The sequence below is a fragment of the Ziziphus jujuba genome, chromosome 9 (genome assembly GCF_031755915.1).
Source record: "Ziziphus jujuba cultivar Dongzao chromosome 9, ASM3175591v1".
NCBI classification, from domain to species: domain Eukaryota; kingdom Viridiplantae; phylum Streptophyta; class Magnoliopsida; order Rosales; family Rhamnaceae; genus Ziziphus; species Ziziphus jujuba.
In genome coordinates, this window is record NC_083387.1 from 19,940,369 (window position 1) to 19,954,122 (window position 13,754).

Consider the following 13,754-nt stretch of genomic DNA (forward strand, 5'->3'; position numbering starts at 1 on the left):
ACAATGCATTTTGATTTTACCATCTACTTTCACTAGGAGTTAAATAGTAATCTAGAGTCGAGCTGTAAACCATGAACATGTTTAATTGCTTAAATTAAAATTTTCCTTAAACAACAAACTGGCCCTGTTACAACAAACTGGCCCTGTTATCTTATTCCACAGAAATCCCTTGACAAATTTACCCAGTAGAACAGCTATAAAAGCACGTTAAGCCCAAATTCTCTTTGGATGCATAAAACATGTAACTCAGTTCCCTCAAACTTTGTTTTTCCTTCTTGAGACCTATAAAATTCCCAGACTACAAGAGGCCAATAGATTTCCTATGAACTGTGCTCAAATATAACGAGCATAGGAAAGGTTAGTACACACTAAACAAAAGGACAATTCAAAATGAAAACAATGCTATAGAGAAGTAACAGAATAACATTAGATAGCAGCAAAATGCACCCCACAGGTTTGGGACTAGTTCAGCAGTAAAAGATGTAGATTGATAACCATTTCATCCAAAACAACAAAAGGATAGCAACATCTTGAATCTATCTACAAAAGCTCTGAGACTACATGACATGGTGGGGATATCAACAAGAAAATTATCCTGCCTATGCAACAATTTTTGCTGGACAGTATCTCAGTACAGTAAGCCCTGGAATGACGTAAAAAAGTAATCAATAATTGATGTGAAAGTCAAATATACCAATAAAGTGGAAATGCCAAGCATATATTTATAGATTACATGAAATGTTTACCTGCTATGGCATCTCCACCACCTCTTTGATGCAGTGCATTACAAATTTCTTCAATCCATTCTGGAGGTAGTACTGAGTCTTTATCTATGCCATATAGTACATCATTCAAACATTTTCCTCCCACGTGAAACAATAACCTTAGGCCTTTGCCAGCTTGACTGGTTGCGACAAGAACATGTATTTATGCTAAATAATCAACATTAGGAACTCAAGAAACCTCTTCATATGCTCCTAAAACAATGAAAACCAAATCCTTAAGGCTTCGTTTTGGATCAAAGAAGCTCAGCTATATTCTGTGGCAAAAGGCAGGAATATTAAAATAAGTATAAATGCTATTCGAGTAAGCACCTTTATACTGAATGTCAAAACAAACATCATCAATCAACACAGGATTCTTGTCCCAAACCAAACAGAAAAGCCACAGCAACTTTTGAAACAGGCTTACAAGAACTTATCCTGAAATACGATCCTTACTTTGGGGTCTTTTGAACTTATGTCTTCATTATCTCCTTCCTAAACAGAGGAAGAGCCGTTGTTTCTTAAAGAATAAACCTAATTGCAGGGAGAAAAAAAAAATTTGTAATAATAAACCAAATGATGGAAGGTTTCCTAGTAAAGGCATAAGATCTTTTTAGCCGTTTACTTTTATAAGAATTTATGAAAAAAAGGGGGAAAAAAAATTGCAGAAGCTGCCCATTAAAAGCTCTCTCCAGAAGCACCAACTGAAACTACTAAAATATTGACACAACTGCCCATTGACAAACTAAAATGCATATTGAATAATAGTTGTTGAGCAACAAGAAGTTCAAATGATGCTCGGTAAAATGAACTGGAGGCCATCAAATCTTACCTCATCAATTAGAAAGGTAGCTAGCATGTTGGGTATTTTTCATATTGGGCAAGTGGCATTATATTCCTTCACTTTTTCAACTCAATCCTACCCATTTCTTAAAAGCCAATGCAGCTTCTCTCTTTTTCAGTTGGGCTTCTGTCTGGAATTTGGGAGCCTTGCCCTTATAAAGAGTTTTATGGTACTTCAAGAATAGGGTCCGGTATTTATACTTGTCAACAAACATTTTCCCTTTCTCCATCATCTCCACCACTTCATTTGCTCTATTGAAAAATGCACCCCTCACAAATGTGTAAAGTACAGAATCCAAGAGTTCCTGATCAAACTTCATAGAGGTGGAAGAAGCCAGAGATTTCATCTCACCCCATAGTTCTGTTACCTCTATATATTTTCCCCCAACAGCAGCATATCCAGTGACCATGGAATGAAAAGTTTGAGCATTTGGAGCATGCCCAAGACTTCTCATCTTCTTCAAAGCCTTCTCAGCATCATGCATCAACCTCTTCCTACAGAAAAAGTGGATTACATTGTTCCAATCATGAACTCCAGAATCCACCTTCTGCCCTTCCTTGATTTCCTGCAAGAGCTTCGCCATCAAACTGGCTTCACTACCCTCTCCACATCCTTTAACCAACTTCTCAAATACTGGATGGCCAGCTTTTGGTATCTTAGCCTCTTTCATTTCTTTGAACAGATGCAGGGCTCCCTGCGTATCTCTTTGCAGCACCTTTGATTGGATCAATGCCTCATAACTGCTTGAGTCAAGCTGGATACCTGCCCTACGAGCATCCCGTAAAAGTGATGCAATCTCTCCCGCTCGATTTGCTTGACAGTATGCTTTCAATAGCGAGGCATATACAGAAGAAGCAGTTTTAACACCAGCCAAACGCATCTCATCAAGAAGGTCATGTGCCTGATCTAACCAACCAAGTGATATGCACGCATTAATGACATGAACCAAGGCAGAATCATCGTTGGAAGCTGGAGAACCTTCTTTTTCGGCCTTGATGAGAAATTCTACCAAACTTTTGGTGTTGCCAGATTCCAGAAATGCCTTAACCAATTTCACAAAAAGTTTATCAGTTGGTTGGATAATACCGCGTTCAGTTGTTAACAATTCAACTTGGGACTGTATTTTAGCTAACAAATTACCAAACACATTCTTTGCCTCGGTCTCAAGTTTCAGGAAACTTTGGTCTCTGGAATATTCTTCATAAGATAACATAGGAATATTATTCATTGTGTTATTTTGTGCACCGTCAAATTTTCTATGGCTCGGTCCAGGCCCAGAACCCAGTGCAGGAAGGGACTTACTGTCCTTTCGAACTACATCAGCTACCAGTGTTTCTGCGGCAAGAGAATTTCTTGCTACTTTTGCTTTCCGAAGCATTTCCAGAACCATGTTCGATGCAGAATCCAGATCCCCAAACTTCAAATGGCATGCCAGTAGACAATTATAGAACTGCCGAAACTGAGTATCACTTAGGTTGTGGGCTTCATCTATATATCTTTGAAGTTTCTCAAGCTCTTCTTTTCTTCCATTTCTCTCATGTATATGTGCCATTATTATCAATAAGTTAGCATCAGATTTGACACCAACTCTTGGCATCATGTCAAGGAGCTGTTCAGCTTTCCTAGTCGTCCCAAACAATAAACACCCAGCCAGAGCAATATTAAAAGCAGTAGTATTAGGCTTCATAGCAATCAGAGGTGCATTACTCTTTTTCCGTGGATCCACCCTTCCATCTTGAAACAAATAACCTATCTCAAGAATCAACTCAGCGGCAAGGTATGCACCAGAAGCTGTATGTGAGATATGGGCCATAATTGCAGACCAAGCAGCAACAGGAGGAAATTGCTCCATAGCTACCAGCCTTCTTAGAGTAGTCGATGCAGGAACTGGAAAACCAGCTTTGGCTAGAGCAAATGAGAGATAAATAAGTGTCTCTTTCTGTAACAAGTTCTGTTTTCCCCCCTCAAAAATTTTTTCTACCAACCCATAAGCCTCCTGAAGCCACTGAACATCAAGACTTTCTGCAAAAGTTGAAAGAAGTTTATTCACAACAGATTTTCTAGGGAACCCATCCATCAGCATATGCTGCTCATACAACTTCCATGAATCATTAAGTCTATGCTCATCAAGTGCATCCTGTATTTCCACACTTAGTTTAGCAGGGTCTCGAGCCTGAGCCAAAATTGTTCCCGCCATAGTTGAGAAAAAAGAATTTTGCCATGTGATTTCATTTTGTAATCTCAAAAATACAGCTTGCTCATTTGAGTTTGTCAAACAAGAGCCAATAAACCCACAAGTCAACCTGTGACTCGAATATGCCCGAAGCTGGCATCCAGAAACCCGAACTACATTGTATTTACCATCACCAAGTATGACATACAGGAAGGATAAGGAAACTGCATTGAACCGATTGGCGAGTCTCCTCATAAAGTGCATCATCTAGTCAGAAGAGAAAATGCCCAACACTAAACGAATCAAGATCCGTGCAATTTAGAAACAACAGGATTCACCTCCAACCTAAAACTGAAAATCTGGGACCAAAAAAAGCCATGCTTAAACATCCAGAAAGTTTATTATCAAGACAAAATGATCTTCCCTTAAAAATAATGAGGAAAATAGTTTATCAGAACTCTTCTAACAGTAAGCAGTGGATTAATGGAAGGAGCAAAAGAATTTATGCAGCTTCTTTCTAACCAAAACAATTAATCAAGTGCAAAAAACTCGAATAATGGTCATAAGCTTTCGGTGAGACATTTTATCAAACGTCTGATAAGCAAACTGAGCTCAAGTGGAAGGAATGGATAGCAGAGGAAGAAAATTAGTGCTTACCACTAATTAGACAACGCTAATACCCAATGAACCATTGAGCCAATGAGCCATTGAAGTTCGTCGTCGTCAAACTCCCGCAGAAGACAGATCGTATAAAGGTTTCAGAGAAGCCAAAGGGAAATTTTCGAAAACGACGATTACTTGAAGACCGTTTTTACCAATGGAAAATTATAAATTGATCCCTTTCATTTTAAATTAATTTTGTAAAAAAAAAAATATATATATATATATATATATATTTTCTTAATTAGCAATGACTCGCATTTTTTAATTTTTATTTCTTTGGCTTTATTCTTTTTTTTCTTTTCTTTTTTTTTTTGGGGGTAAATGGCTTTATCCTTTTTCATTCAAAAAAAAAAAAAATTTGAATTAAAGTGTATAGTTTGTACTAAGAGAAAATGATAAATTGCAATGATCACTATATGTAATAAACTAAAATGGAATTAATAAATCTGCAAAAATTTAAAACTGTAAGGAAAGTTAACGCAATATTCTATTTTATTAGGCAAAAAAAAAGTTATCCATTTAAGTTTTTAATTAAAATGGGATTACCATTTTTATTTTATTTTAGTTTTTGAAATAGTAATAATTAAAACAAATTTTTTTTTTTTTTGTGGATAAAATTTTGTAATATTTTTATTTTTTTCAATAGTAATTTTATTAAAAAAAATAAATTGTATTTTGATGGTGGTTTGTTTTGCGCCAATAATAGGCTTTTTTTTTTTTTTTTTTTCTGTTCAAAGATACGAATAAGCAAGGACGTTTTAATGTTACTTAGTCCAGATTCTTTACAAGTCAGGGCTAAATGCTGGCTACTTTCAGGCTTTCAGCTCCAAGCGGCCCTTAATCGAAATATTAGAATAAATTACCAATCAAATCTGAACTTGAATCATTATACAAATAAGTTTCTTCTTACATCTGAGTGCTCAAACTGTTCATATTTGAAACTGAAAATGCAAACTACACCATCAAGGTTCTGCATAAATATTAATAATAAATAATAAAGAATCTGCTTAATTTGCTGAAAACATGGATAAGAAAAAGTTAGGCCTACAAATTGCAATCGAGCAAAGGACAAAAAGCAACCGAAACCCAAAAAAAAAAAAAGAAAAAAAAATTTGATGACAAAGAATTTGTTCCAATTGCTGATAGTGTTTGGGTTTTAGAAATTTCCTTAGAGTGCTCAGGCTGATTTGAATTGAATGCAAACGGCAATTCAGGTCTACCAATAACCATTAACCAAAAAAAGTTTACCCATAACCTGAAAAAAAAAAAAAAAAAAAAAGCCATTGAAATTTTAAATATTTTTAATATAATTAATATTAATTAATATATGTTTATAATATATACTTGAGGATGTTTTCCTTTCCATTAAAAACATTGTTTTGCTTTCTTCGATTATACATAGTAATGATGTTTTGCCTTAAATAAGCTCATCCGTGTTACTTTTATTCTTTTAGAGAAAAATCTCTCTTTGATTGCTTATAAGATTTTAATTACCAGAAAAAGAATAAACTAAAAAAAAATTATAGTGATTTATTCTCAACGTGAGAGCTACATTCACTTTGTTGCCAAATATGTTTTTTCACTATACAATCAAATGAGAAGATTACAGAATATTGTTTTTGTTTTTTTTTTTTTAAATAAAAAAATAAACCTTCTGATGGTTATCATCGATTTAGAAACTATTTGGATCAACATAATATTAGCTCGTTTTTACCATCTTATGGAAGTCAAGACTAACAATATGAAGCCTTTGTAGCCCCTCTCAACTGGCTGCGATTTGAGCATATTGGCATACACACGAGGCGCTTAGGGGACTTGTTAGAGATCAAACAAGCAGCTTTTCAAACTTGCAAGCCGATTAGTTGTTTGGGTTCCTTCCACTTACTCTACCACCCTGTGCTTACATGATCTTGTTTCTTGATTAACAAGCAACCAAGGAAAACTATATCTATAGTTCAATATATGTTTCTTGGAAACTTCGATCCAGCTTGATCATAGGCTGTTGTTGTTTCTTCAAATCTTTACTAGTGCGACGATGAAGAAGATGGTGTTGCGACTTGGAGAATACTTCCATAAAGTGGGACTTCAACATGGCAACCCAAGCAACCTGTCTTTGTAACAATAATGGAATATCATTGGCTTTTGTTTCAATATCGCTGCCATTATTGAGATCTTTGATGATAATTAATGTCTGAATAATTAAACTCATGCTTCAGAGACAAGCCTATTCGACTTAATAATGGATTTTGGTCACCAACATTTACATAGTAGCAAGGTGACCACACCACATGGCAACCTAATTTCCTTTCCAGGTTCAAGATTATGGTTGAACTCTACGCTTCTTTGCAGCTAATCTAAAGCACGTCTTGCAGCTTCTTTGTCTCTTTTTCTCCTCTTCTTCTTCCCAGCCCTCACACTTATCATGAACTTCTTCACTCTTCTTCTCCATACCTACTAGCTCAATGCAAAAATGCAAGAATACGTACCCTTCTATTATTTCTTTCCCCTTCTCTCTCTAGACACCAGATCAAGGGCACACTTGCTTTTTAATATTTATATTATTAAAAGAATTTTATTAGTGACATAAGTCTGGATTTTTCAAACAAATAGAATTATATATTAGCAATTAATTTTTGTTAAGATCTCTAATAATGTTTAGATTTCTTAGCTTATATAACATTTTTTTATTATTTAAGAATCAATTTAAATTTAATTTATTTTGTTCATCTTCCATATCCTTTGTTTTATATGGTAATTGTATCATAAGTGGGAAACTCTGTCATTTTTCATACATATTATTTCAGTTTCAGAGGCCCAGAAAAATTGAAAAATTATTATATTTAGAAAATTATATACTATGTAAATTTAAAAAAGAAATTAAAAAATCTAAGGTTTTAATTGTTGTAGAATTACCAGTAAAAAGAGGAACACACTGGCCTAACATGGTCGCATCTTGCAATACAGAGGAACCTTATTATAATTACTTTGGTAAATCATTTATTTTATCATTTTTGGCAAATCATTTAATGCTATTCTAATGTATGTCCCTTCTAGAACTATGACAAATTATTCATTTAAAAGGTTATTAATTTATCGATAAATAAATATTTATTAATTTAAAAAAAGTTATACTATTTTTGTGAAATAATTTTACTAATTATAATACATATATATAAATATATATATATATATATATATTTATTTAAAGGAAAAGGTCAATTTGATCAAATATCACTAGATTGATCAAGAATTTCATTATACAAAGAAGTATACAAATAGAAGGAATTCCACTAATAAATTTAAAGAAGACCATTATTGAGTTGGCTAATTAATGAAATGTCTACTTATGAAAAATTGTGGATCAATTGATCAATTTTTATTTCAAATCCCTTTTTTTTTTTTTTCCCCTATACATCATGAAAAATGTAAAAAAAAATTAGGTACATATTTTTTTTTTTTTGGGGGGGGGGGGGGTGGAAGAGCTAATTGAAAAAAAAATAAAAATAAAAGCTGATTAGAAAAAAAAAATTTATTATGTAAAGTAAATATTTATATATATTATTTATTTATTACAAGTTTAGTCAATTATTAATGTATATATTTAAAAAAAAATTATTATCTTATACATTTAACGAATTTATTTATTTAGTAGCAATTTCATTAATTTAGCGAGATTAGTCATCTATTGAGGTGTTACCATATTCGCAATTCCTTGCATAAAAAATAACAAATAAACTTGTTTGAATTTTTTTTTATTAAAGAAATGGACCTTTAACAAGATATGCACTTAAAATTAATAAATAAAATTGGGACTTTTTTATTAAGGAAAAAAAGAAAAAGAAAAAAAAGGGACCATTAACAACATATGCACTGAGTTATAAACTTGTAATTTATTAGTTTTATGTAATATGAGGTGTAAAATATGAAAACCATCATTTTAACTCTTGAAAAATTTTAGGTTAAGTTTTTTCCTTTCTAACCCAATGCTCGGAAGGAAAGCTTCTGTTTTTCTATACTTGCATATTCTCAAGCCTGTCTCCAGAATTTGCTGAATTTAAAGCTCTTGCTGGGGCTGTGGATTATGCTGAACGAACTGGCTCAAGATATTGACTCTAAGAAGCATCCCCGCGATGTTGACTCTGAGAAGGATCCCCTGCAAATGGGAAAGTTATAACCATGTCCCACCAAAGATAGATTGGCTAATACTCCTATAGTCAATCTTATCTTTATTCTAATGACTGTTTTGATTTTGAAACTTCTCAGTAAGGGCCAGTACCCTTGTCAATGCTAAACCAACTGCTGCTGGATAAAGATTCCCTGTAATGCCTCATGCTACTGAATTTTCTTTTCTTTTTCTTCTTTCCATTTTTTTTTTTTTTTTTTTTGGCTTTTATACACCCTTTATTACAAACCGTCAAACTAATATCCATGCACAATCCAAACATTTATGTAATATAATATATACATATATATACTCTTAACCACAAATCAATCCAAATTGAACTACCAATAAACAAAATTCACTATCAAGACACCAGAAACATAATTCATAACATTATAATCAACATACTACAAAGCGGACAAAGTTTAAACGTACCATTTATACCTACAACCTAACCTAGTACATAATTAAATTTCTAATGGGCATGGCTACACAATTCTCTCAATCACCCCTGATTTGTTTAAGTAGTTTCTTAACAAATCTCTCTTTAAGATCACCTTTAAGAGACTTGAATGTTGATACATATTGAGGTTTATCTATTATTGTTTGAAAAACATCAAGATGGTCATCTTCAGATAAACCCATCGTACTCAACTCAGCTGAAATGTCAGAGCGGTCTTCATTCCCTTTCACAAGCTTTTCAGTAATTACACTTAAGTGCTCGATACTTTTTTCAAACATTTGTTGAAATGATGCCATTGCAATGTCATCAATATTGTCAGCTGATCTATTTCTCTTCTTAGTATGAGACGAGGTGGCAGTTGACCTGTTTTGATTATGAACAGACACTGGTGAACTCTCATCACCATCATTCATATTTTCCTTCATATTTTCCTCTTCCCGGTCAAGCTCTTTAGCCATTTCAACCGGAGTTTCTGCTCCTCTACCGGTTGCTCTGTCTTTTCCAAGTATGTTAGCCAGCCGATCAAAGATAGGGAAAGGCTTCCCCCTCCATCCCCTAGCATCCTTATTGTGCTACAACAAAAATGAGAGACATTAACAATATTATTTGAATATTTAAAAAGAAACAAATAATTTCATTGGTAAAGTATTAAACCTGGACATAAGTTAGCCATGCCTCCTCACTGTCAACTTCAATACATTTTCTAACATCGTTCCATACAAAACCACTCCTGTTCATCATGTCACATATGAGTCCATAATATTTCTTCCATTTCCTCATCTTTGAATCTATGTGAGGAGTAGCTTTTAATCCAGAATTAGGACATGATTCTTGTAATGCTTTCTCTATCTGATTTATGGTTCCAGGTTTAAAAGAACCATTGTCACATTTACCACCACGTGACACTACATCTTCAAGAATTGTTAATAATGCCTCTTCTTCAATCTTGTTCCATGATCTCCTTGTTCCTTTCAATTGAGTATTTTGTTCAATATCCATTCCTAAATACGCATATTAACAAAAATAAATAAATAAATAAATATTTAAATACATAATAAAAAGATTAACAATAGAAATGCTTATTAATTAAAAAAATACTTAACCACATAATTAAGAGATTAACAATAGAACTGAAATTCAACCAGTAGCTCAACATACATTAACATAATAAAAGTTGTCAACAAATGACAGCAAATACTAAACTACATTGTCATGGTCAAAATACCAACAAACTAATACAAATAAAATGTCTCAAATTTATCAAACAATTCTAATGATGCCTATTGCGCTCGCCACTCATCATACATTTGGATTGCTAAATTATCCCTCCAAATAGCCCATTGGTCCGATGAATCAGTTGAGTCCATGAAATCAACTTCTTGGTTTATTTGATTATCATCCAAATTATCTACTTCATGCTCCAATGGATCAACATGCATTTCTTCTCTAATAAGGTTATGCAGTAAGCAACAAGCAGTAATAATTCGACAATGTGTTTTAATGGGATAAAAAGATGGACTTCTCAAAATAGCCCACCGCATCTTAAGCAATCCAAAACATCTTTCTATCACATTCCTTGCTGAAGCATGTTTCATATTAAAGTATTCCTCATGATTAGAAGGTTGACTTCCATCTCTCCACTCTGATAAGTGATATCGTGTTCCTCTATATGGTGCAAGAAATCCCTCCCCATTTGTGTACCCACCATCCACAAGGTAATAATTTCCTATAAATTCAAAAAACATTTTAAATTCTCATAAGTAGGATGATTTCCAAAAACCATTAATATAATTAGCATATAAAGTCTTTATATTACCTGTGGGAACTTTAAATCCATTTGGCCTAGTTATTGCATCTTGAAGTACTATAGAATCAGATGCAGACCCCTCCCACCCCGGTAACACAAATATAAACTTCATGTCACGTGAACAAACACCCAAGACATTGGTTGCAATTTCTCCATTACCAGTTCGATATCTTGGTTTGTCACTTTCAAACACACGGACCTTAATATAAGTACCATTCAATGCTCCTAAGCAATTCTACTTTGTTGAAAGTATAATAATTGAAAGAAAAAAAATTAGTGTATTGAAAATAAATAATGTAAGACTACATAAATCTATTTTCTAAATTTTTGTTGACTCACCTTAAAGCATTTCCATCTATCGTCAGTACAATTGTCTGAAACAGGTTCTGGCACAAGGAGTAGTCTACCATGCAGTCTTAGCACACCATGTAAAACAGAATTAAAATATCTACTAATTGTTTCTCCCGACCTCTTAAATCTAGAATTAATTGTACGATTTTTTACATGGTGGGTAAGAATATGCAAAAATATACATACTTGCTCCTCCAATCGTACTAAACCATCATTTTTCACTCTTCCATCCGTATGAAGTAGCTCACATAATATTCCAAAAGTTCTTCTATCCATTCCCAGTTGATTAATACATTCAACATCACTATTGCCTATTATATTATCTAAATAACTAAGTCGAGTCTCATGCCTATCAAAAGTTCGATTCCTAAGCAAATACCTTCTAGTATGCCTTCTCCTATTACGCTTTCTCCTAATCATCCACAACATCATCATCAAGAACAATCCCATCATATGCAAGTGCCAGGTCCTTATGATTATGTATGCCATAAGCTTTCTTTGATCCATATCTACTCATAAAAGATATCAACAAACAATATTAACAAACCAAAAATATACATGGAAAAAACCAATTAAAATAAAAGAAACAATCATGCCAAAATATTTATACAAAAAAGGAAAATAAAAGCATCCAAGTACTCCAAAACAAGACCAACAGACCAAATCAGAAGATGTATTCTCATAAACAATCTTAGATCAACAGAAAGGAAAGCATCCAAGTGCTCCAAAACAGCAGTTAGAAAGAACAGACCAAATAAGGACAAAATGTCTAACAAAAGAGGGAAGATCAAGAAAGCCACTCTGAAATTATTGTGCTGCCAAAAAATCCCTCTATTGCTCTAATAACTGTTTTTTTCTTACTAATTTTGAGTTTTAAGCTTCTAGTTACTTTAGCTAAATGCATTCTCTCCCACGTTAGCTTCTAGTCATGAATGAATCAATTTAGTACCAATCCAATTCATCTTTACAACAACAGGACATGAACGAATCAATTTAGTACCAATCCAATTCATCTTTACAACAACAGGACATGAACAACTCAATTTAGTACCAATCCAATCCATCTTTACAACTTTTTCTCCATAGTCAAGAAAAAGGTATATGTGGACAAGAATCACAAACCCAAAAGATAAATAAATAAATAAACAAAAATCAGTGAGGGTAGCAAGAAGCCATGGGCACGGTGACTAACCAAAGGCTAGTTGGATGCCCCTAACCCCTGTGAAATTGAATTGGCTTTGTTTGTTTTTGAATATACATATATATACACATATATATAAACCCTTGATGATTTCAACTATAATGAGAATTAGCTAAATGAGATTGATGAAAATACTAAAATAGGGATGGACAACCATCATATATCCTTGATGATTTCAACTGTAATGAGTATTAGCTAAATGGGATTGATGAAAATACTAAAACAGGGATGGACAGCAATCGTCCAATAAAAGCACTCAAGATAACATTGAAGAGAACTAAATTACTAATTCACCCAACACTGTAACATGAACTGAGGTAGCCATATCCAAATTTAAGTGCACATTTGTAATTTAAAAACCAATATCCCTCAGCGGCTTATATCTATACAACCCCAATACTAATTTCTTCAATGGCAGATAACAGAAAACATAATTCCCACTTCCAAACTAGTCAAGAAGAGCATTTGGTATAACTAAAGTTTAGCTTATGACTATAGAACAAATAGATAAACACTTCAATACCAATATAACAGAGAATATACAAGTTTCAGAAATATGAAACAGGAAAACAGAAAAACAAAATCAAGATCAAAAAGAAAAAACGAATTTTATATATATATACATATATATACATATATTACAAGCAAAAAAAAAAAGAAAGAAAAATGGTATAGACTTTGAACAGTGAATAATATATATATATATATATATATATATATATATAGATATATAAATAAAATAAAATAGAGACACAAAATAGTCAGTCCAGCAATTTTAAGTTACTCAGTCGACAAAATGATCAATATGTATACATATGGTATTTGATATAGCTCAGTTCTTAAGCAAAATCCAGCAATTTTCATGGAGTAAAGTTAGGGTAAATACCTGACAGCAGTGTCCAGAGCGTCCAGAGAAAGGTTTTTGCAGAAAGAGACTGTTGCTTTGGGGGTTGTAGTCCTCGGAGAAGAAGACGAATTGAGGGTGCGTGTGTGTGTGTTTGAAAAAGAAACCCTAGTTTGAAAGAAGAATGAGATAGATCTGTAAAAATGGAATGTAAAATACAAAAAAAAGAGAAAAAGATTGTGGTTGCTCAGACCTGTTTGGAGAAGACTTCCGCAGAAGATAGGGTCGTAAATGGTGGTTTCGGAGAAAAGGGGAAAGTTTAGAACACCACCATTGTTTCCATACCGCTTCACCGTATTCCCTTCTCGGGTTCCTACATTTTTTTTTCGAGGAAAGGGAATAAATTTTTTTTTTATTATTTATTATTATTATTTTTTGACGAGGGGAAAATTATAAATTGATTCTTCATTTTCAAATTAATT

General features: G+C 33.2%; 2 protein-coding genes across 10 annotated transcripts; both read right to left on the minus strand.

Moving 5' to 3' along the window:
- Positions 1–391: 391 nt before the first annotated feature.
- On the minus strand, positions 392–4,629 carry LOC107427221 (pentatricopeptide repeat-containing protein At1g03100, mitochondrial). Of its 9 annotated transcripts, XM_025077804.3 has the most exons (5): positions 4,439–4,629; positions 1,597–4,140; positions 1,221–1,298; positions 747–1,039; positions 392–643 (listed from the first exon to the last, which is right to left on the minus strand). In XM_025077804.3, exon 2 carries the CDS (start codon positions 4,046–4,048, stop codon positions 1,673–1,675), a length of 2,376 nt encoding a protein of 791 aa, XP_024933572.3. In that variant the 5' UTR covers positions 4,049–4,140; positions 4,439–4,629; the 3' UTR covers positions 392–643; positions 747–1,039; positions 1,221–1,298; positions 1,597–1,672. The 9 variants fall into 9 exon arrangements, with proteins under 9 accessions (XP_024933572.3, XP_048337247.2, XP_024933573.3 ...); XM_048481290.2 differs by lacking the exon at positions 1,221–1,298 and having other exon boundaries at positions 747–977; XM_025077805.3 differs by lacking the exon at positions 1,221–1,298.
- Positions 4,630–8,963: 4,334 nt separating this feature from the next.
- Positions 8,964–13,696, minus strand: LOC107427220 (uncharacterized). Its single transcript, XM_016037589.4, has 6 exons — positions 13,526–13,696; positions 13,315–13,440; positions 11,216–11,736; positions 10,886–11,111; positions 9,724–10,070; positions 8,964–9,641 (listed from the first exon to the last, which is right to left on the minus strand). The coding sequence occupies exons 3-6, from the start codon at positions 11,732–11,734 to the stop codon at positions 9,108–9,110; spliced, it is 1,626 nt and encodes a 541-aa protein (XP_015893075.2). The 5' UTR covers positions 11,735–11,736; positions 13,315–13,440; positions 13,526–13,696; the 3' UTR covers positions 8,964–9,107.
- Positions 13,697–13,754: the final 58 nt, after the last annotated feature.

What these genes read in the sequence shown, in the direction of transcription:
- LOC107427220 (XM_016037589.4), bottom strand. Translation starts at nt 11,734, where the DNA reads ATGGATCAAAGAAAGCTTATGGCATACATAATCATAAGGACCTGGCAC. An exon ending in TGGATTTAAAGTTCCCACAG is followed by an intron (nt 10,071 to 10,885) that starts GTAATATAAAGA and finishes ATGCGTATTTAG; the next exon opens with GAATGGATATTGAACAAAAT. An exon ending in CATGGCTAACTTATGTCCAG is followed by an intron (nt 9,642 to 9,723) that starts GTTTAATACTTT and finishes TTTTTGTTGTAG; the next exon opens with CACAATAAGGATGCTAGGGG.
- LOC107427221 (XM_048481289.2), bottom strand. Translation starts at nt 4,048, where the DNA reads ATGATGCACTTTATGAGGAGACTCGCCAATCGGTTCAATGCAGTTTCC.